The following is a 20882-nucleotide window of genomic DNA, read 5'->3' as shown; positions in this document are numbered from 1 at the left end:
GATATTTTTGTGAAATAGGGTTAGAATTTAAGTGCACATTATGGTGATTGATGCATATCTCTCTTAAAGTTATACTTGCTCTGCAGGCATGTTAGAATCCATTTCCGTTGTTTCTGATTATAAATGAACATCACTATGCAATGTGATGTTCATTTATACACAACCGGGACTACAGTTGTGATCAGATGGGTACAGGTACTATGATCATAAAACTATTGTTAGTTTGGGACTCTTTTTCCTGGTTGCTTATGACTGAAACACCTGGTTAAGAGTTTGCTCCCAGTAACATGTGTTCAGGGTTCCCTCTTGTTTCTGTGGAATCTCAGTCTGTAATGTAGTGACTGTAATTCAAATGTAGTGACCAATTCAGTACCTAAAACTCTTTATTGTAATAGTAATGTCCAACTGTGGTTGAAGGAGACTGAAGGCAAAGTAAAAAGAAGAGAAATTACACAACCATATGCAAATTCATCTTGCTAATTTACAGGGGCCCAAAGATTTACAGTTTCATCTTCACCAAGGAGGTTGAGCAGTTAAGGCACTGTAGGAGTTAGTCTGGATAACAAGGGTAAATACATTTTAACAGCTGGTTGAATTAAGTTGTCACTGGAAACCTTGTAAAGTACTAGCATTTTGCAGGAAAACTTTTTTATCATAAAGTACTTAATTGTCAGGGACATGAAAGTTTTCTTACTTTTCAGTTTTGATTTGTGTTTCATAAGTGTCTAGTACAAATTAGCTGGGCTATTTGTGTAGCAGCACTTGGTGTGTAGAATTTATTTTACAGGAATGGACTCAACTGTAAAATGACCAACTAGCAACTCCTGCTTATGCTGTGGTGTTTACTGAGCATTAATATTTAGGGTTGCTGGTTTCAGATGCTTACCACAATGACAGTTACTCATGTAGCTTTATATATTTTGGCAAAAAAAGTGCAGGAGTTGCAATACAACTGCTGATTCACTCTGGAGGTCTGTTATGTTACAGACAAGTATTGCTGTTCTATCTGTAGACAGTTGCAGCTATAGGAGTAATAAGAAAGTCCTTGTCCACTGGAAGTGAGTGGGCTGGTGAAGCAGGGAGAGAAACAAGGAACATTTTTTTTTGCATGCAAAAGTCTGATAAAAATTGCAGGCATGGGAAAAGCCTCATCTGGAGCCAGGATGAGAAAATATATTAAGGCAGAGGTTTGAGTCCATAGGAAGCATGACTCTTTAGCTCAAGTGTTCACAAAAGAATATATTCATTAAATTTTTTTTTATCACTTTTCTTTGCAATCACAACCCACTGAAATCAATGGCAAGCCTCTAGTTAAGTTTAATAAAAGCTAATAAAACCAGGTAGTTGTTACTGAAACAATTATTTTTTGTTCTGAGAAGACCAAACAGCATACTGCACTGCTAAGAATAAATCCCTAGTGCTGACACTACTCACAATTCACATCCTGTGTAATTTTGTTTCTTTTAAAGATTGAAACATTAAAATATTGAACTGTACAGTAAATCTCAATGTGTAAAATTGATGATATGTAACAAAGGAAAACTGTGTGTAAATGAAAGTTTAATAATATGTTTTAAACAAATTCTCGAGTTTAATACCAATGGACTTTTCCATGTTTTTGAGCTTAATGTCTCCATTTAATTTTTAAAAAACATAAAGTATGGATTAATGGAGATTTATTAAATGTACATTAGCCTGTGTGAGATCTGGTTCTAGCAGTAAAGAAAACTCCTTGGTGTCTTTTTCCACCTTTGTGTGATTGTGATTATGATTATTCCTGTCTACTTGCAGAAGAGAAAGCATCCAATCTAAGCATCCAAACCCCAGTTTTTCCTTCTTACTGGTGTTTAGGTTTTTGTGTTTCAAGCAGTTTGCAATGAGAAAACTACATTAGCAGCTTTACTGAGGTTGCTATTGTAATGATTTCAATATTAGTTTCCTGAAAGACTTGCTTATTTGCCTATGATGAGAAACCTCCACTCCTAGTGTGTCTATCATCTTCCTGTGCCCCTTTCAAAAGCAGCAATGAAAAGTGAACAGCTGCAATGAAAATGTCGTCTTAAGGCTTCTGACTCAAGAATTTGCAGTGCTGATAGTGTGGGGATAGACTCTGTCCACCTCAAGCACTTGCTACGCTCCAGGGAAAGCTCAACTGGTGCAACTGGACGTGAAGAGGGACTGTATGTTTAGCTGCCAACTGTTCTTCCATGGTTGAGCAGCATGTTCTAGGCAGAATGGAGTGTAACAGTTGCCCTGCCAAATCTCACCCAAATTACTATGAGCCAGCTTGCCGTACAGTAGTAAAGTTTCTGCAGTTGAAGCCTGAAGAATAAGCTTTGTCATTCCCCGGAGCCTATTTGAACATGCAGTTCTTTGTATTAAACTTATGATTGAATAACACATGCGTTGGCAGTGAAAAACAATTTTTGTTTCTTCCAGTACTCAATCTGCAGTGAGCCCTTAATTGAATTATCCAACCCAGGTGCCAGTGGGTCCTTATTTTTTGTAACTAGTGATGACGCGTTCATCATCAAAACAGTTCAGCACAAAGAGGCTGACTTTCTTCAGAAGCTCTTGCCAGGTTATTATATGGTGAGTAATTGAAGACTGTATTTTACATGTATTTTTCTTGTCTCATGACACATTTCTGAAGATTGTTTCCGTTTTGTCTTTAAATCTTTCATTGGCTTTAACGATATTTTTCATAGTATTTGTGGTGTTTTTTACCCATTTTACAACTTTGTAGCCCACACATCCATCAGAAGGATAAGGTGTAAATCAAGAATATATTTAAGATAATAATTACTGGGGTTTTAGCATTCAAGATGAAGCTGAATGTCATAATCATATCAAACTTTACTTCTAGTAAGCCAGTAACAAACAAAGGTTACTAAATTTCTAATTAACTTTTTTCCTCACATTTTGTATTTATCTACTCTCTGTGTGTCACTCAGAGTAGACAAACTAGACTGGTCAGTTTCACTTTTTTTTCTAGACTACTAATTTCTGTTTCTCATGCATTAAAATAATGTAAAAAATATTTTTGTATGTATCATTTGTTCGAAACAGTTTTTAAATTAAGCTTTTTGAGGGCTAATGCTATATCGATTGTATTGTTTTATGTGTGTCCGTCATCAGAAAGGGAAACCATTGATCCAAAGTAAGTAGAACTTAATTTTGGGGGTTTGTTTTGTTTTTTTAAACAAAAGACATCCATACATATGAATAAAGATTCTTCTGGGTGGTACGCCAAATTTCAGAATATTAGACCTGTGACTGACTTTCTTTTCTTGCATTGCTTTCTTAAGTAAACATTTGAAAAGTTACCCTTTCATTTGTACTAAAAATGAGGAATATTGTCATTATTGTGCTAATGGATTCAAAAAGAGCAATGGTGACAGGTACTTTTTTGTTGTTGTTTCTAGTCATGATAGCTCAGCATAAGTTTGGGTTGTTACAGCTAAATATAAGGCCACTTTGTTTCTAGGAACTCTACTCTCACTGCTACCTTATGTAAGAGTTTCCAAAATGTAAAACTTCGATCACTGTGATTATTTCCTAAGAAAGTACTTTCTTCGCATAGTAGTAGGTTATGACTTAGTAATTGTGTAAGACTTGAAGTAGTTTTTCACTTTCTTGCTTTTGCATGCTAAAACCTGGGAGTAGTTATATTCCGAAGGAGGATTTTTTTCTCTCACCTCTCTTATCCTGTCCTAGTTAATCTTTGCCTTTTGTGGAATTTGATTATGTTGCACTTTTCTATTCTAATGGTCTGTCATGATTCTGTTGTGACCTCACATTCCTGTGGAGACAACCTGGTCTTTTGGCACTAATCCTCAATGTGAAAAGCCTGAAGGAGACAGAGATTCTGTTTTTCAGATTCCAAGTCAAAGTAATGAGAACTGCGTTTAATCCAAACTCCTTCCAGCAGGTGGAATGTAAAGGTTGTTCAGGTCAGAATAAATAAATTAAATCTTTGGGAGGCTTTTAGGTTTGGCCTAGTCTGCTCTTTCATGGGATGCGCGAAAAAGAAACTTGGAATAAATGCAGTTACTGATTTGCTCTTGACCTATATAAGTCTGGTGAAAAGGCAGTATTATACTAGCTTTCTGAAATACAAACCCACAAAGAAAATAAACTGGTCAAATAAATTATACTGAATAGGAAAACATGACAGTTTTCTTGATGTTTTGTAATGTCTTTTGGTATCAAAAAACACTTCCTTAAGCACGGGAGTTTATAGTTAAAAGACACATTTAACAATATCTCTTTTGTTTTAGAATCTGAACCAGAATCCAAGGACTCTTCTACCCAAATTTTATGGGCTGTACTGCGTTCAGTCAGGAGGCATTAATATTAGAATTGTTGTAATGAACAATGTTTTGCCACGAGCCTTGAAAATGCATTTCACATATGACTTGAAAGGTTCAACATACAAACGGAGAGCATCAAGAAAAGAGAGGGAGAAGTCCAACCCTACGTTCAAAGACTTGGATTTCTTGCAAGACATGCATGAAGGGTTGTGTTTTGACTCTGAAACGCACAATGCACTAATGAAAACACTACAGCGGGATTGTCGAGTGAGTAAAAATTATTGACTATTATAACTTCTGTATTTACATCTGTTCTAGATTTACCTCAGCAAAACAAAGAAAACGACATGGCTTTACATTGTTTGACCTCCATTCCTTTTCCATGCAAATTAATTAGGGAAAACTATGGATGTCAATGCACTGATGAAGTCTGTACTTCAGTTAAGCTGTTGGGATCTGAGATCGTAGCAACATAGAATGGAATATCCTGAGTTGAAAGGGATCCAGAAGAGTTGTTGAGCCCAGCACCTGACTCCTCACTGGGCAGTCTGGAAGTTAAACCATAAATCTAGGAGTGCTGTCCAAATACTTAAATACCAAGAGGTGTGGGGCCATGACAGCTTCCCTGGGAAACTTGTTCCAGTACTTGACCACTGTCTCACTGAAGATCTCTTTTCTGATATCCAGTCTGAAATTCCCCAATCCATCTTTAAGCCATTCCCTTTCTGGAGCCTATCAACAGGCACCAGAAATCAGCAGCACCCTTTCTGCCCCCCCTCACAAGGAAGTTGTAGACAGCAATGAGGTCACCCCTCTATCTCCTCTACTCTAAGCTGAACAAACTTAATATCCTCATCCGCTCCTCCTAAGTATGCTGTCTGATCCCTTTATTGTCCTCCTTTGGACACATTGTGATATTTTTCTGTTCTCCTTATATTGTGGAGCCGAAAACTGCACACAATACTTCAGTAAGGCTGCACCAGTGCTGAGTATAGTGGGGCAATTGCTTCTTTCAGCTATTTGGCTATGCTGTGCTTAATACACCTCAGGGTTCTATTAGCCATTTTGGCCACCAGGGCACATTACTGACTCATGAGCTTGCTGTGCAGTCCAACCATCAAATCCCATTCTGAGGGCTCTCCCCCTGTTTGTCTATACATCCAGGATTACACTGGTCCATCTGTGGGAATACAGATGAATACAAAAAAGTAGTCCAGTACAGGGTTTTTTTATTATTGTTCTTGCTGTCCATTAATTTGGAGATTTAATGATTTTTTTTCTGAGGCACAATAGCCCTGTGGTACCATTGTTATTTATGACAAACGTTAAGTAGAAATGCAAGCTCAGTAGTGTTTGTAATCTTAGATTAACAACTCTAGAGTTAGCCTGAAGTTCCTAAAGGCCCAGTTAAATGCAAGCTCAGTAGTGCTTCAGTAAGTCTCCTTCTGTGTAAGTTAGCAAGAACTAGGAAACTGAGTGGGGGAGGTGTGTCTGGTGGCAATAGTGTGGAGCAAAGTAATTTCTTTCTCAACTGAAAGGTAACTCTTAATGTCCCCATAACATTTTCAAGGCGGGAGAAGGATATCTGTTCTTGTCCTTTGAGAGGACTTCAGTAAACAGAATCAGTGCCTGTTGCGGACAGGGAGAATTGTTGTGAAATGGATTTTTTTTCTGTAGCAAAGATAAGACAATATGAAGTAGGAGAAAGGGCAGGTTTTTCAGGTCTCTCAGTTTTGCAAGATTCACAAGGGTTGTGGAAAGAAAAAATTGGCTTTGTCTGAGGGGAATCCTAAGAGTTTCGTTATAAAACAGCAGAATGAGTAGACCGAACTCATCGCATAGAAGAGGTATCCTGAAAGTCAGTTTGTTGTTCGCTGCCACCTATGGTGCAATGGAAAGCATTGTTTTTTGCACATGAATAGTACTTTTTGTTTCATTATCAGAGAAGTCTGCAATGCCTTGTGCTTGGTTTGTAAATCTGGGTGACCTAATGTTCAGCTGCATATTCAGTGTGAGATGTTTGTCTAACACCACTCTTGTTCTTTAGTTTCATGCAGTGAGCATTTCCTGAGCTCCTGCCATGTGTGATAACACAGAATGCATCAGTATGTCACATCTGGGGATCTCAGTGCCCTCTGGTGCATTCCCCAACTTGTCAAAGATTACTTACCCGGTCAAAGCCTGGAGGATTTACTGTATAGGAAATAATAAAGAAAATCTGGAAGAAAGAACTGGACTGAAAAATAAGAACAAGAATCAATCATTTAACTGTTACACTTAAAGGGGATTCTTACTGGTTCTATGAAAGTAATGGGTAAATTCTTGCTACGTCTTACTAGAGCGCTGAACTAAACATCAGCTTTTTAAGTGTGTAGTCTTATATTAACAACTCTAGAGTTAGCCTGGAGTTCTTAAAGGCCCAGCTAAATCTCAGTATTATGGAAAGGAAATAAAATGAAATAATCAGTGTGTATGCATAAATACATATATATATATATATATGCACACTACAGTATAGTTCGTGTGTGCTTCTATGTACAAGAATATATGCACACACTGAATGTTACATGTATATCAAAAAATTAGACTAGCTTTTTTTCTATTCAAATAATGTCTCGCTCTCTGTTGTAGAACAAAGGGAGCCAACACTGTTATCTTTCATATAGCTGAATTTGCTTAGCAAATGAGGCCAGATATGACTACCTGCCTTGTAATCCTGCCCTTAGAAAGAATAGAAATACTCCAACCATTTTGGGGAAAGCACATCAGTTTTGCCACTGCTTTTTTCTCCCCATATGTTACTTAGATGGCTACTCCATGTGAATTATAACTGACCTAGATTTTTAGGGCTTCTAAACTTGTCATCTGTCTTTTCTTTTACTCCAAAGTGAGAAAGTTAGTGTAGGAGTTGGAATTAAAAATTATTAAAGAAAGAAAATTTTTGATCGTGCCAATATTTCAGGACTAAGACATTCCTAAGTTTATATTAAGTTCTTAAGTGTTGCTTAAGTTTATTTTATATTATGTTTCATTGTTCATATTAGCAATCAGAATCAGTAAGCAATGGATTTTTTCCCTGTTTCTTTAACATAAACATCTCCAGCTGGTAAGCCCTCTCCTTCTTAAGCCCTGTCACTAACTGCACAGGTCTGGCAGAACTTGCTAGCGATCACAAAGAAGACAATGGGGACCTGCTGTGATCTGTGTCTGCTGTCACTGTAATCGCATGTCTCATTGAGCACTGGGCCCACATTCTCTTTAGTCAGCCTTTTACCACTAATATAGCAGTAGAAGTTCTTCTTTGTGCCCTTGACATCCCTTGGAAGTCTCAACTTTTCATGAGCTTTGAGTTTCTTGAGAATAATTGCCATCCGTTCATACCCAGGCAAGTTTCTCCATTCTGCCTTTGTAGCCCTCCCCATCCTGTTTGCTGCCTTTTGACATTCAAGCTGTGCTGTGGCTTCCTTGGTTAGCTGAGCTGGCCTCTTCATACTTTCCCTCAGCTGACACTGAGCATTTCATCGGGTGACACAGAACTCCCTCCCCAGGCAAAGGTAGCAGCAGGTCTGGCAGCAGTGGACTGCTGCTGGAGTATTGGTTATTTCCTGTCACACCTTCCTGCAGCTCTGATCAGGTCATGCGTGATCTACCCAGTAAGAGAATGGAGCTGAGGGGCTCCTGGCAACCTGTCAGTCTGATGCCTCTAGTAGTCAGTTGTCTACTTTGGGACAGATACTGATTAATAGTGTTCTCCAGTTCCTGTGTTCCTTGCTTGCGCTCAAGGTGACAGGGTCTGAAAGCTCTGCTCACATACCGTTTTGTACTTTTTGCACCTTAGCTAAACCCGGGAATGTAACATTTTAGTGTTCCTAAAGATGTAATATCCTGAGTTTATTATATATACAATACATACAGTTGAAAATCTGAACTAGTTTTCAAATTCCAGTGTCCTGTCCTAGCTGGCAGGCACTGTCATAGTTACTGGGGCAGAGAAGACAGAGGACACTGTACGGGCAAACAGTACTAAAAATAAATAATTTCACCTGTCTGAGTACCTTTCCTGAAAGTCTTTGCTTTGAAGCCTTACTTATTCAGAACGCTTTTAATTTGTAAAGCCAAAGTGCATATATTTTGTGTAATGGTAAATAGTGAGTGTATTGCAAGGTAGTTTCAATACCTGTGATTTATTTTTCATAATCATGCTATTACCTACCATGATCATTGTATAAAATTATGAATTGTTAAAGAATAGAACATATTCTCCAATTTCCAAATAAAATTAGTCTTATAAAAATCAACTGAAATGGTTCTGCTCATGAATGAGACCAAGAATTAAAAGCTTTTTGGCACATAAGCAAGTACTAAGTAAAAACAAAGTGAGTAAAGATATTAAAGACAGTTTAAAGTGTATTTTATTTTTTTCTTAAAGGTCCAGAAAATTAAACTCCATGTCAAATTTAGCTGCCGTTGTGCTTCTTAGAAACATCTAGTCCTGGAGAAATTGTTTCTGTGTGGAGGAATACTTACCTGGGGCAAAGGATATGTGTTACATATGAATAGCATTTGCTATTGTTCTGGTACAACTCTGTATGAGAAAGGCTAGAAGTGAATTTGTAGTAGTATTTTATTTTTCATAGTGTGTGTGAAATCTAAGTAAACCTAGGTATCCATTATTACTTATTTGATCTTCACTAGAGCTCTTACACAGTTTAATAAATACAAATTACCTCTGTTATGGGCAGTAAGCATGGGGAAGACGCCTGTACTCTGGTACAAGCAATCTGATTATAAAAACCCTTTTCTTATCTTTCGTGTAATACCTTAAAGTACAGAAGAAATGATAGCTGTTTATTAAAAGAAGAAAGGAAGGAAGTTCCTTAGTGTCATGGTTATACAGAGGTATTATTCTACAAACTTTTCTCATCTAGTTATGTAACAAAACAGGTTAATATAACTTTAAACAAGAAATATGAATTTTGGGAGGAGAGATAATCATAGATATTCTGTCTTTGTGAATCTTTGCTTCACATGCTCACACAGATGCAATATGTTCTTGAATGTCCACTAGTCATATGCAGGAATTTGGAGTATTCTATTAAAAATAACCTGATTGTGTTTTTCTGTTTCCACCTGCAACTGAATCCAAGAGGAATGGATATTGAGAAACACTAAAAGAAGGAGTGTTTGTAAATGTTAGGGCACGTTTGTAAGTGTTTGTTAGTTAGGGCAAATAAAAAAAAAAATTCCGAGTATTGTTCCCGTTTCTCTTTACTTTGCTGTTATTGTTGGCTTAATAAGATGGTTACCTCTATGCATTCAGATGACCTTTTTATCAGTCAGTGCTCAATCGCCAGTATTTCTCCTTCCTCTTGCATAACATTTTTTGTGTGTATAAATACTGGAAGTGAAAACTGTCTATGCAAATCAAGCCGTATTTATTTATCCTGAAATTTGAGATAAGATTCCCCAGCAAAATTGCAAATGCAAGGTATTGTAAAAACTGAAGTTAAGATTTATTCCCCACCTATTTAAAAAAGTGGGAAAGAAGTGAGCCCGAATTTACAAGAACACTAGTGATATTCATTTGTTACTTAAGCATGACTTTTTTTTCTTAATGAAGCATGTTTAAGAGCCGGCCTATGAACTCAAAACTAACTTCTCAGTTAACTTGATGACCATAGAGATCCTATGGCACCTGTCACATTTAAAGCTACATTAACAAATGTTATTTTACACAAATTAGGCAACTCACTTAAAACTAAGGAATTTTGTTTTGCAGTAGGTAATTAGATTTTCTTTCTCAATAGGAAGAGTATTTTTTTAGCTATCAGTTTAAGTACTGATGACCTAAAAGTATGTGTAGTATACATATCTTGTGATTTCTTGCTGGGGATAGCTCTTTGAAATTCATGAGGGTTTCTTCTTTCTGTAAATACAGCTATTACTAGGAAATGTGATTTAAATATCTTTGTTGTTTCCTTCTTTGCTTTTTCCTTAAGGCATGTCTTACTGCAGATGATGAAACCAAAACTTTCACTGATAGATAAAGGTTGACTTGGTGATGTTCCCTCTGTGGCAGAAAATAATTTCATTATTTTTGCATTAGAAAATTAGGACAATGTTTAGATGTCACATGGGAGTATTGTCAGGATTATTTAGCTAGCATTTCCACTCTATCTGGAATATTAAAATTTGAACAACATATTTTGTCTGGTGATCAAAGCAGGAGTTCCAGTCATGGCAACAAAATCCGTTGCTGCTAAGAATTTTAAGTAGAATTTGAAACTGAACAACAGAATTCAGCTTTTTGTTCAATGGGATTTCTGTTCTGACAATTTTAAATGGAAATCGAGCCTATTTATGACAAAGTTGCACTTCAGTGGATTTTTTTTTTGTTTAGTTTGATGCAGTATTGTTACAGTTTCTGTTTTATTTTTTGCCTTTTTTGAACAGTCAGTATCAATGTTTGGAAATAATCCTGTTTCTGGAAATGCGAAAGGCATAGTTTATTACGGGTGTTTTCTATATTTGTAAGAATTTCATGCAAGTGGTGAGGAATGTTCTAGACAAGAGTATGTAGTTACCAATTTTTCATTTCTAAGTTACCCATTAGAACAATTAACCTATTAATAACTATATTGCAAAATATCTGTTACAGAAGTAATGACAATTAATCCACTTGTGGTCATACAGTTTTTAAGAACAAAAAAATAATTTCAAGATGTTTTTACCAGTGAGAATTGAATGACTTTTTAGAGTCTTCACTTTTCCTGTATTGTATTATCACTATGGACTGTTCTAAGGAAATAACATTTTAAAAGTCTCATTAATGGTCTGACTAACAAAGGAGCCTCTAAGGTCTAGGAACTTCAAAGTTAATGACGAAGAGGGTGTTATTTGATAGGTTTCAGGTCTAGATGTTATTTTCATCACTGTTTTAGCCAGTTCCTGCAAAAGTCTGAAGATTTGTGGCATGAATGCATATCTGCTTTGTGTTGAAGCAACTGTGACAGAGACCTTGTATGGTTGAATTTATTCACTGGATTTTTCAAAACCCTTAGTAGTGGGGGAGGTTGTTGGTTTCCTTGTCTGGTTTTTTTTGTAGACCTCAGGAGGTCTACACAGATTGTTCTTTAACCCAGTGTCACATTCTACAGCATGTCCTTACAAATACTAGTGCTGGCACAACCTGAAGGAATATTGAACTGCAGCATCGCTCACAAATAATTTATGGCATTGCATGGAGGTGGAGAACGTACAAATCTTAGATGAAGAGTCTCTTTGTCAGAAACGGTAGTGTGAGGAAAATGAATGTACAATGTTTCTGCAGATCTCTTGTGTCTTTATGCATTTTCACTCCTGTAGTAGCAATTGAAGTTCCAAATTTTTCTTTATTTCTACTTTGAAAATCAGAAACCGGATTGTAATTTTTAGGAGCGTTAGTTAACAATACATTTCAAGAATTCTGTTGAAGAGAGAAGTGATTCCACATACGCTTTTGGAAGGCTGGCAATTCATTTTCTTGGGAAAGATTGTTTCTAAACCAGGCCCGTCACTAGGCATTTTACATTTGCACATTTATTTCTAGGAAATGCTTATTTTGCGAGAGATAGTCCTTTGTTTTCTGGGGGTTTTATATAGCTCCGGTATACATTGGAGAGTAATTACTGATTCAGTGTAAAATAAGTGGTCTTTATGTTATGTTATTTCCTATGTCCCATTTCCAAAATGCTTGTAGGAGTGGAAATGTGTTCACAATCATCCTTTTAGTGTTTGCATTTCATTAGCTTGTGAAACTATTTTTTTAGTAGTTTTTCCTTGATTCTTTTATGGAAATGGCATACTGACATCGAGTTGTTTTGCATGGTTAGTGATGTGGATGCAGAATTCTGTCAGGGAGTACACAGCTTAGCCTGCATCTAAAATTAAAAAATCTATGGCAGAAATATGGTTTTGCTCTATTACTCACTGGCTGAGATAGTTGAGTGTAACCATGTCTAAGATGATTCACAGAATGCTTTAAGATCTGATTGTCTGAGAGAAAAGAAAATCTCATTCAGGGAGTTATTTTTCCATGTTCCAAAACAATGTATTTTATGATGCCTTTTCCCTGGGGTTTTTATGTGGTATGAAAACAAAATAGTGCTTAAGGCTAGAAGGGGATGCGTGACACTTCTCACCTGCAAGCTGTCAAAGCAGCCAAAGCCAGCCTTGCAGGCAGTACTTGCTGGCCAAGTGACAGCATTGTGTTGACGGAATTTGTGTAGCTTGTGAAGTAACACATACAACAATATGAACAATTTAGTTTTGAGTTGATGAATGTTCACTTGTCATTATCAAGCACAACACTTACTTGTGCTGTGTACTAACAAATAAGAATATTCCTGCTGAAATCTAGGTAAAACAGTGCTGTTGTGCTAGCAAGGTGTATTTCAGAGCTGATACGTGAATCAAGGTTGAATTTCTCTCACTTTAACTACACAGGGGTTGTATTTCGAGGACTTAATGTTAATTTCTAGTGATCTCACATGGATGACATAAGATGTTGTACAGCGTTTTCTCCTTTTGTTGTGAATATAGCCTTTTAGTACTGTGATTTGTTTGAGTGTTTTTTCATTAGATTATGATTTCATTTTGGTACGTTTGTAGCAAAAACTTGCTGCTGCTTCTCAAAAGCAGCTCCACCTAAAATCATCAAAGCTACTTGCAAGCAACCCAGGAGAAGGTTTATGCCTCTGTGTTCTCACAATATGCTGCATGTTCAGCAATAGCTTGATGTGCTGCGTTCTGTAACTTTTCATTGGTGAACGGGATTAGTTTGTGCAACTATGTGTACAAAATGTTACTTACACATTAAAAAATAATCATAGTTTTATATTTTAAATATTAATGGTGATACATTTGTGAGAACCCTTCAGATACATTCACTGAGAAATCCCACCGACTGGAGTAAAATTGTTGTCATAATACAGACTGAAGAGTTTGACATGAAGTAAGATTTGATGAATGCTGATGCTTGAGATTCTTCCTTGTTATTCTGGCTAATTTTTTCTTACCAGAATTTTCCTTACAAACAAACAGGGGTCTAGAGGATGCTTAGATGTGGTCAAAAGATATGTATTTGCATTAGGAGTAGCTGGTTTGATTATCAAATTTCTAAGGGAGGGAATCAGAACTGTTTATCAAACCAGTAGGCAGACGGGGGCAGATCGTATTACGATATCCTGAAGACACTTTGTAGAATAGATAATCCTGCCTCTGATTAGGGCCATGAATAGGATGTTTTGGAAACAAGGGCTAGAGTTCATATGTTATGTGCTGTTTATAAGAATGTGTACTGCAGTTAATCCATTCAATGTACAAGTGTTTCCATTTCATAATGAACTGGAATAACAAAATAGCTACTTGTTTTTGTCATGTATATCAGTAACCCTAGAACAAAGTCATAAACAGCAAAGAGATTTTTAGTCCATTGTATAGTACAAGTACTGTGGGTTTAGGTGTCCGTGGTGAACCAATGCACTCAGAAGCATCAATTTTATCATATAAGAGGTCCATGCACAAAACAAGGAACACATTATACCACAGCCTTCCACAAGTCTACATCCATCCTAGATGTAAGTTGTGTTGGTTAAGTCATAATGTCATCTAATTCATAAGGCGTTGAAGACAGAGTTGTCAGCAGGTATGTTTATAACTGTAAAATAAAAGTGGCAATGCTTTTTCCAAGCCTGACTAGCTGCTGTAATCTGGCTATGCATAAACAGTGTTGCTGACTGTACTACTAAGGCAAGTATTTTTATAGAGGATGAGTTGTATTTTTTCAGACTACCTGAAAGCTACTTTCAGTATTTGGTGGCAAACATTCACTGATTACCTATTTCTAATGAATATGTTACATAGTAATTTCTTTTTGAGAAAGTCTGAATAAATGGTAGCAATAAGCAAGCAGTAAAAAAAAAAAATTGTAGAACTTATTTGACACTATCTGTGCTTTTGTACCTGTTAGCCACACTGTTTTTGCAATTTGTGACCATAAACCAGGAATTTATTAGACACCAACATTCCCATACAATGCACTATAAAATATAACTATCATGTTGTATGGTAATTTAGAATGTGCTTTTTAGTTGTGTCCTGAAGCCCTGTGTGACTTCTGTCATCACAGGGTGCTGTGAAGAGCTGAGGGCCCTATGTTAACACCTTTTTCTTGTTACATTTGAACTAACCCACCTGTGTGCAGGATTACTCTGAACAAGATCAAGCCTGCCATTTCTTCCGAACTCCTACTTTGTGTCTGGAAATCAGACTGAGGCTGTGCCTTTCTACACTTAGATCACAGTGCGTTATGCTTTGTTTCTTCACTTGAAGTGCTTACAACAGTGCTAAAATTAAGGTATCGTGTTCCTTGTGGAAGATAAGTGCCAGAGATTGAAAAGAATTCAATTTTACTGTGCCTTTAACTTCTACTTAATATAATCAGTACCTTAGTACAGATGGAGCGTAACAGGGCTTTCCTACTTGGGGATTGGACTTAAAATTATCTCTCGGGATCTGTTAAATAGTAAGTTCAATTTCATGGACCACTAGATATTTCCTGGTGATTTCTGACAAATACCATTATGGATTTGCATAGTGTGTCCTAGAGTTCACAAGACATCTCCATATTTTGTGTAAAAATTTTTATACTGTGACAGTCTTCATCAAATTACATACTTGGACTTACTGTCCTTTATTTGTCATCTCTGCAAAATCAGGTTTTAATAGAATGCCAGTTAGGAAGGGACCTCAAGAATCATCTCAACCAACCTTTTCAGGTGATCTATAGTTTAAATGAAATAGCCCAGCACCCTGTCTAGCTGACCCTTAAAAGTATCCAGTGTAGAGGAATCCATCACTTCCCTGGGGAAATTATTCCAATGTTTAACTCTTCTCATGGTGAAAAATTTTCTTCTGGGATCTATTTGGAATCTCCCTGGGAGCAACTTCTATCCATTACCCACTGTCTTTTCACTGTAATTCCTTGTGAAAAGGAAGTCTCCGTCCTCTTGGTAGACATCCTTTATGTTTTGTTCTTGCTCAAATGAAAGGATGTACTCTTGATTCTGTGCCAAAAATGGCACCATTATCTTACAGCATTGTGTGCCAAAATGTATCAGGAATCATTAGTGATCCTTATGAGGTAAAGGAGAAGTGAGTGGCACAGCATATCATTCCTAGTTGCTACTGCTTTCTCTCCCTCCTTGTAGCGCTGCTGTTATACAAGGTATTTAACACAATTTCTGTCTGATAAGAGCTTATAGTTACATTACTAGATGTGATCACAGCTGCTTGTATTTCAGGTCCGCCTATGGACTTGAACTGTGTTTCCTTTTAATGGCAGTATGCCAGACTTGGTGAAGATATGATGAGAAACTTACCACAGTACATGTGCATGAAATAAAAAAGGAAACTTTCCTTCTGACAGAAGCAAAATTGGTTGGTAGAGCTGGAAGAGAAGGCTGGTTGATTAAGTCATGCTTCAGAAATAAAACTGTCTTTGCAGTTCAGATAGACCCCATTTAGTCTAGTAAAGAGAGATACATGACTTTTGTACCCAAATTCCATCAGTTTTTAATGAGGTGATGGTTGCAAATGCTATTTTTTGATATTTGGAAGTTCTCCAAGAGTGCTCCTTCAGTTATAAACAGGAGGTGGAGGAGAAGTAAAGAGTGGTCTAGGCAAGTCTAGAACGTGCTTTAACGGTGATTTTAAAAATGTCTATAGTTCATAAATGTATGGTAGAGCTGGTAATTGATTGTTTACTATTATATTGTATGTAGGATTTTTTTTTTGTTTAAGTATGGCCTTTTCTTCTTTGGTGATAGGTTCTAGAAAGTTTTAAGATCATGGATTACAGTCTGCTACTGGGAATCCACATACTGAACAGTAATATGAAGGAAAAAGAGGGAGAATGTTCTCAAAGCACATCAGATGCTAAACGTCCTGGAGGGCAGAAGGTTCTCTATTCCACAGCCATGGAGTCTATTCAGGGCCCTGGGAAGTCGGGGGAATCTGTGACTACAGAGACGACAAACACGTAAGTGCCATAACCTGCTCTTAAAGTTACTGTTAAGACTTGCACATTGAGTTTCTTTAGTCTGTGCCACTTGGTATTAAGAGTCAAAACATTCAGTGGTACAGGACATGTCAGAAACTGAAAGATTAAGCCTTTTTTTTTTTTCTGTTTTCAAAAAAAAAAAGTTGTGCCATCAAGATTTACTGCAGAGCAGGAAATTAAAACATTTCTTAGTAGTTTGATCATCTTTACACTACAGCAAATTTGGTCAGTTCAGAGTGACTTATTTGTGGAAAAAGTGCATTCATTTGTAAAAGAGATGTTATAAGACAACTATGACATGAGTCACAAGTATAATCTAATTTTACTGACAGCAGTCTGAGGAGCCATAAACATAAACTATTTATTAGCACTGAAATGGATATTCTTAGAATGGTTATTTTAATCTCGAAATAGTATACTCAATATGTAACTGTATTTCCTGAGATTAAGAACCACTCCTTTCCTGTTAATTCGCTATGCAGCAAAAGCTGCAGTAGAAATTTTAAGTATATAGACAATATTCGTTGTTTCCTTTGAAATGCGTTCAGAGTTAGTGTGAGTAACGTACATAATTCTCATTCTATATAATCAGTGCTTCATTATAAGGATAATTTAATTTTGATTAAGGATTTATTTACTCTTCTACTGGTTTTCAAAGGAGTTGTCTAGATAAATACAACTGATGATACAGTGTCCTTAAATCTACAGCAAACAAATGGGATAATTGGGCTATTTAGCATTTATTGAGAGTTTCCAGGTGTTCAGAGCTCTAGAATATAAATCAGACAGAGGTGAATTTCACTCAGGCTTTTTTTACATTCACACATAAGATAGTGAATACTTCTGTGTGGTGGCGGAGGTGTTGCACAGGTATCTCTGGGGGTGTTGGGTTTGGATTTTGTTTTTTAACTAAAAGCCAAAGCTGATATGGATTGTATCAGCTGGGCTTCCACATTGCTTGAGCTAATGTACTGCTGCCCAGATCCTGAGCAGTGTGGTACCCCTACTGAAAACCTACTGCAGCACTTGAGTCCTTCCTTGGCCTGCCTCCTCTCTGATGCTGACACAACTAATAGTGTGTCAGACCTCAATGAGGTGGATGAAAATAAGCCTAGGTCTTACGAAAAAGATCCCTAGGTCAGTCTTCTGCTGTGGTTCATTATAAGGCTGTACAAGCCTGAGGATGAGAACCCGGCAGTGATAACTGCTGATTTTACTTCCAGGAAAAGCTTACAGAATGTAGTTTTGTAAACCACTGAACACTTCTGAATGTCTGACCTTTTACTTGAGCTGGACTTTACAGTAATAGGGTTTTACAATAATTTAAACTACACTTGTTCTTACGTTGTTTTCTTTGTGTCTAGAATAATAAAAAACACCCCCTTGCCATCCCCCCCAAAAAAGCTGAGTAGCCCTGTTTTGTCAGGGAAAGGGACTGCTGTGCTTTAGTGGCAGAATGGGGAATATACTTGCTCAACTATGTCTTAATAGCTATTTCAGGTGTGTATTACTTGTTTATCAAACTGGTAAAAAAGATTTGAAGGTATTGCCTGTGCTGCACCTTCAGTCTCTTTTTTTCTTATGATTTTATAGTGGGTCCATCAGTGTCAACAGAAGCTGACAAACTGAAAGCTGGTTTTTGGTTTCTGGTTCTAAAATCAGTGGACCCTTTTTTCTAAGTGGTGGAGTGGGAAGAGATGATTTTAAGATGAGCAATTCTTTAAGGTCATGGCTGTAAATACTCTGAACCAAGTCTGAACTAGGCAGTCAGGCTTCTCAGTTACTTTTTCTGTCCTTAATCTGTCTGTAAAGACATTTTTGAAAGGATATACCTAATTTTTAGTGAAAAATACACAAAACCTTTCTAGACTAGTAGTAATGTGCAGGTTCTCTGCTGTTTTGTTTCATGTGATCAGTAAAGTGACAGAATACTCCTTTAGCTAGGCAAAATTACTCCTATTCCATAGTTATAAACTGCTGTATACTTTTTTCTTGTTTTCAGATGGTCTAAACTTCTCCTATACTATCTAAAAGTTATCCTAAAATACTAATTTATAATGGTATTTACCACTGGATCTCGGGTGCTTTAGGTTTGCCATTTAAAATCAATTGTATGCAGTGACCCACATTTGACTAACTTTGCACTGTGGAATCTAGCTTTAATGTGCGTTATTTCTTTGGGTCTGCAAGCAGGTGCAGTTCACCTGCTGACTGATGATTAGAGATATCTTGGAAGATAATCTAACTCTGTTCTTGTTTCTCTCAGAATGGGAGGGATCCCAGCTAAAAGCCATAAAGGAGAAAAACTGCTGCTGTTTATGGGGATTATTGATATTCTTCAGTCTTATAGGTAAGTTGAATTTCAATTTGTTATTGAATAAGCTCTTCTAAAATTACTTAAAGTGGTAATTTTATGAAGTAGTTTTGATTTGGTTTTGTATGTCTAGGTTAATGAAGAAGCTGGAACATTCTTGGAAAGCTCTTGTTTATGATGGGGTAAGCAGGTTTTATCATATTTTTTAATTGCTGATAACTTTAGCTAACAGAACTTTGACTTGCATTGACCTGGAAGGAGCTAGGTCTATTATATTTGTAGCCTATCATCACTAAGTAGTTTGTGCTGTTGCTGAAATCTTTTACGTCTATTTTTCAATACGTGTTCTGATTTTATTTGTTGGTCTTTCAAGACCAATCTAAAATGATGAGCTTGTCCTTATAACTTATGCAAGACAGAGACCAATTAGAAGGATCTTGATGGATCTGTAACTGAAAAATGTACATGATGTAAAAAAAAGCATTTCAAATGCTAGGAAGATTTTGCAGAATATAGCTGTATAATTCGTAACTCATCATTTCATAAATTAAATACTTAAAGAAAAGTTCTAAAGAATTAACATTTAAAAAGGGAAGACTTTTTGGGTTCACTTGTTTTGAGTATGCCTAACATGTATAGTTTACCTGAGGTGTACGGCTTCTTTCTTGACACTTTAATTGTGGTTTGCTTATGGAAAATGTGACTGAAACCTTTTTGAATCTTATAGGACACTGTTTCAGTTCACCGACCAAGTTTTTATGCAGATAGATTTTTAAAGTTTATGAGTACAAGAGTTTTCAAGAAAGTTCAAGGTAAGACAGTTGTTGCTTTTACCCTTTTAGATATTTTTATAATTATTACCTTGTAACACTGCTGTCTTGGCAATAAAAGAAGCCTTTCTTCAACGTCAAATGGCACTTACATTTCCAGAAGTTGATATAAATATTATGATTTAATGATGTGTTCTGTCCTGCATCTGTTATTCATAGGAATACTCCCATTGACTTTAATTTATTTAATTTGCAAAACATCTCCAATATGTTTGAAAAGGGCATTTTGCCCTTTGATATCGATTTCTTCTGCACTTTACCAAGGGAAAAATCAGAAGTTGGATATTAATAGAACATTTTTTCTTTGTCACTATTGTCTTTTTCTAGTTTTCCCCTCCATTTCTCCCCCCTCAATCTTTTAATTCATTCTCAAAGGTAAGATAGCTATCACTGTCGGCTACTTACAGAGTGTGGTGGGTTGATCTTGGCTGGATGTCAGGTGCTCACCACACCACTATATCACTCCCTGTCCTCAACTGGACAGGGGAGAGAAAAATGTAAGAGAAGGCTTGTGGGCAAGGTAAGGACAGAGACATCACTCCACAAACTCAAAGGCAAAACAGACTCAGCTTGGGGAAATTAATTTAGTTTATTACCAATAATAAAATCAGAGTAGGATAGTGAAAAATAAACCCAAGTCTTTTAAATACTTTTCTCCACCTGTCCCTTCTTCCTAGGCTCAACTTCACTCTTGAATTACCTACCTCCTCCCACTGATCAGAGGGACAGGGAATGAGGGTTGTGTTATTTCTACTGCTCCTTCCTCCTCACTCTCTCTCCCTGCTCCAGTGTGGGGTCCCTCCCACAGGAGACAGTCCTTGACAAACTTCTCCAATAGAAGTCATTCCCTTGGGCTGTGATTCCTTACAAACTGTTCAAGTATGGGTCCCTTATGGGGTCGCAGCCTCCTTTGGGAGCACTCACCTGCTCTGAAGTGGGGTTCTCCACAGGCTGCAGCTGTCTATCTGCTCTACCACAGACCTCTGTGGGCTGCAGGGGAACAGCCTGCACTGTGGACTACTGGAGAATCTCTGCTCTGGTGCCTGGAGCACCTCTCCTTCCTTCTTCACTGACCTTGGTGCAAGGCTATTTCTCTCACATATTCTCACTTCCTTCTTCAGGCTGCTGTTGTACAGCAGTTTTTTCACCTTAAATGTGTCATCCCAGAGGGACTACCATCATTGTTGATGGGCTCAGCTTTGGCCAGCAGCAGGTCTATCTTGGAGCTGGTGGCATTGGTTCTATTGGACAGAGGGGAAGATTTTAGCAGTTTCTCACAGAAGCCACTCCTGTAACCCACCTGCTACCAAAACCTTGCCACATAA

At 37.1% G+C, this 20882-nt stretch overlaps 1 protein-coding gene across 7 annotated transcripts in view; it reads left to right on the top strand.

Moving 5' to 3' along the window:
* The window catches only part of PIP5K1B (phosphatidylinositol-4-phosphate 5-kinase type 1 beta), a 101310-nt gene that overhangs the window by 52321 nt on the left and 28107 nt on the right, over window positions 1–20882 (top strand). For all 7 annotated transcript variants that reach the window (XM_054054811.1, XM_054054807.1, XM_054054812.1 and 4 more), the window contains 6 exons: window positions 2440–2592; window positions 4281–4580; window positions 16181–16392; window positions 18680–18763; window positions 18861–18909; window positions 19455–19539. In XM_054054811.1, the coding sequence (XP_053910786.1) occupies window positions 2440–2592; window positions 4281–4580; window positions 16181–16392; window positions 18680–18763; window positions 18861–18909; window positions 19455–19539 (883 nt within the window). The remainder of the gene's footprint in view (window positions 1–2439; window positions 2593–4280; window positions 4581–16180; window positions 16393–18679; window positions 18764–18860; window positions 18910–19454; window positions 19540–20882) is intronic.

Source organism: Cuculus canorus, chromosome Z, assembly GCF_017976375.1.
Source record: "Cuculus canorus isolate bCucCan1 chromosome Z, bCucCan1.pri, whole genome shotgun sequence".
Taxonomy (NCBI): Eukaryota; Metazoa; Chordata; class Aves; order Cuculiformes; family Cuculidae; genus Cuculus; species Cuculus canorus.
Note: the sequence above shows the minus strand (reverse complement) of the source record. Positions and strands in the feature narration are given on the sequence as shown.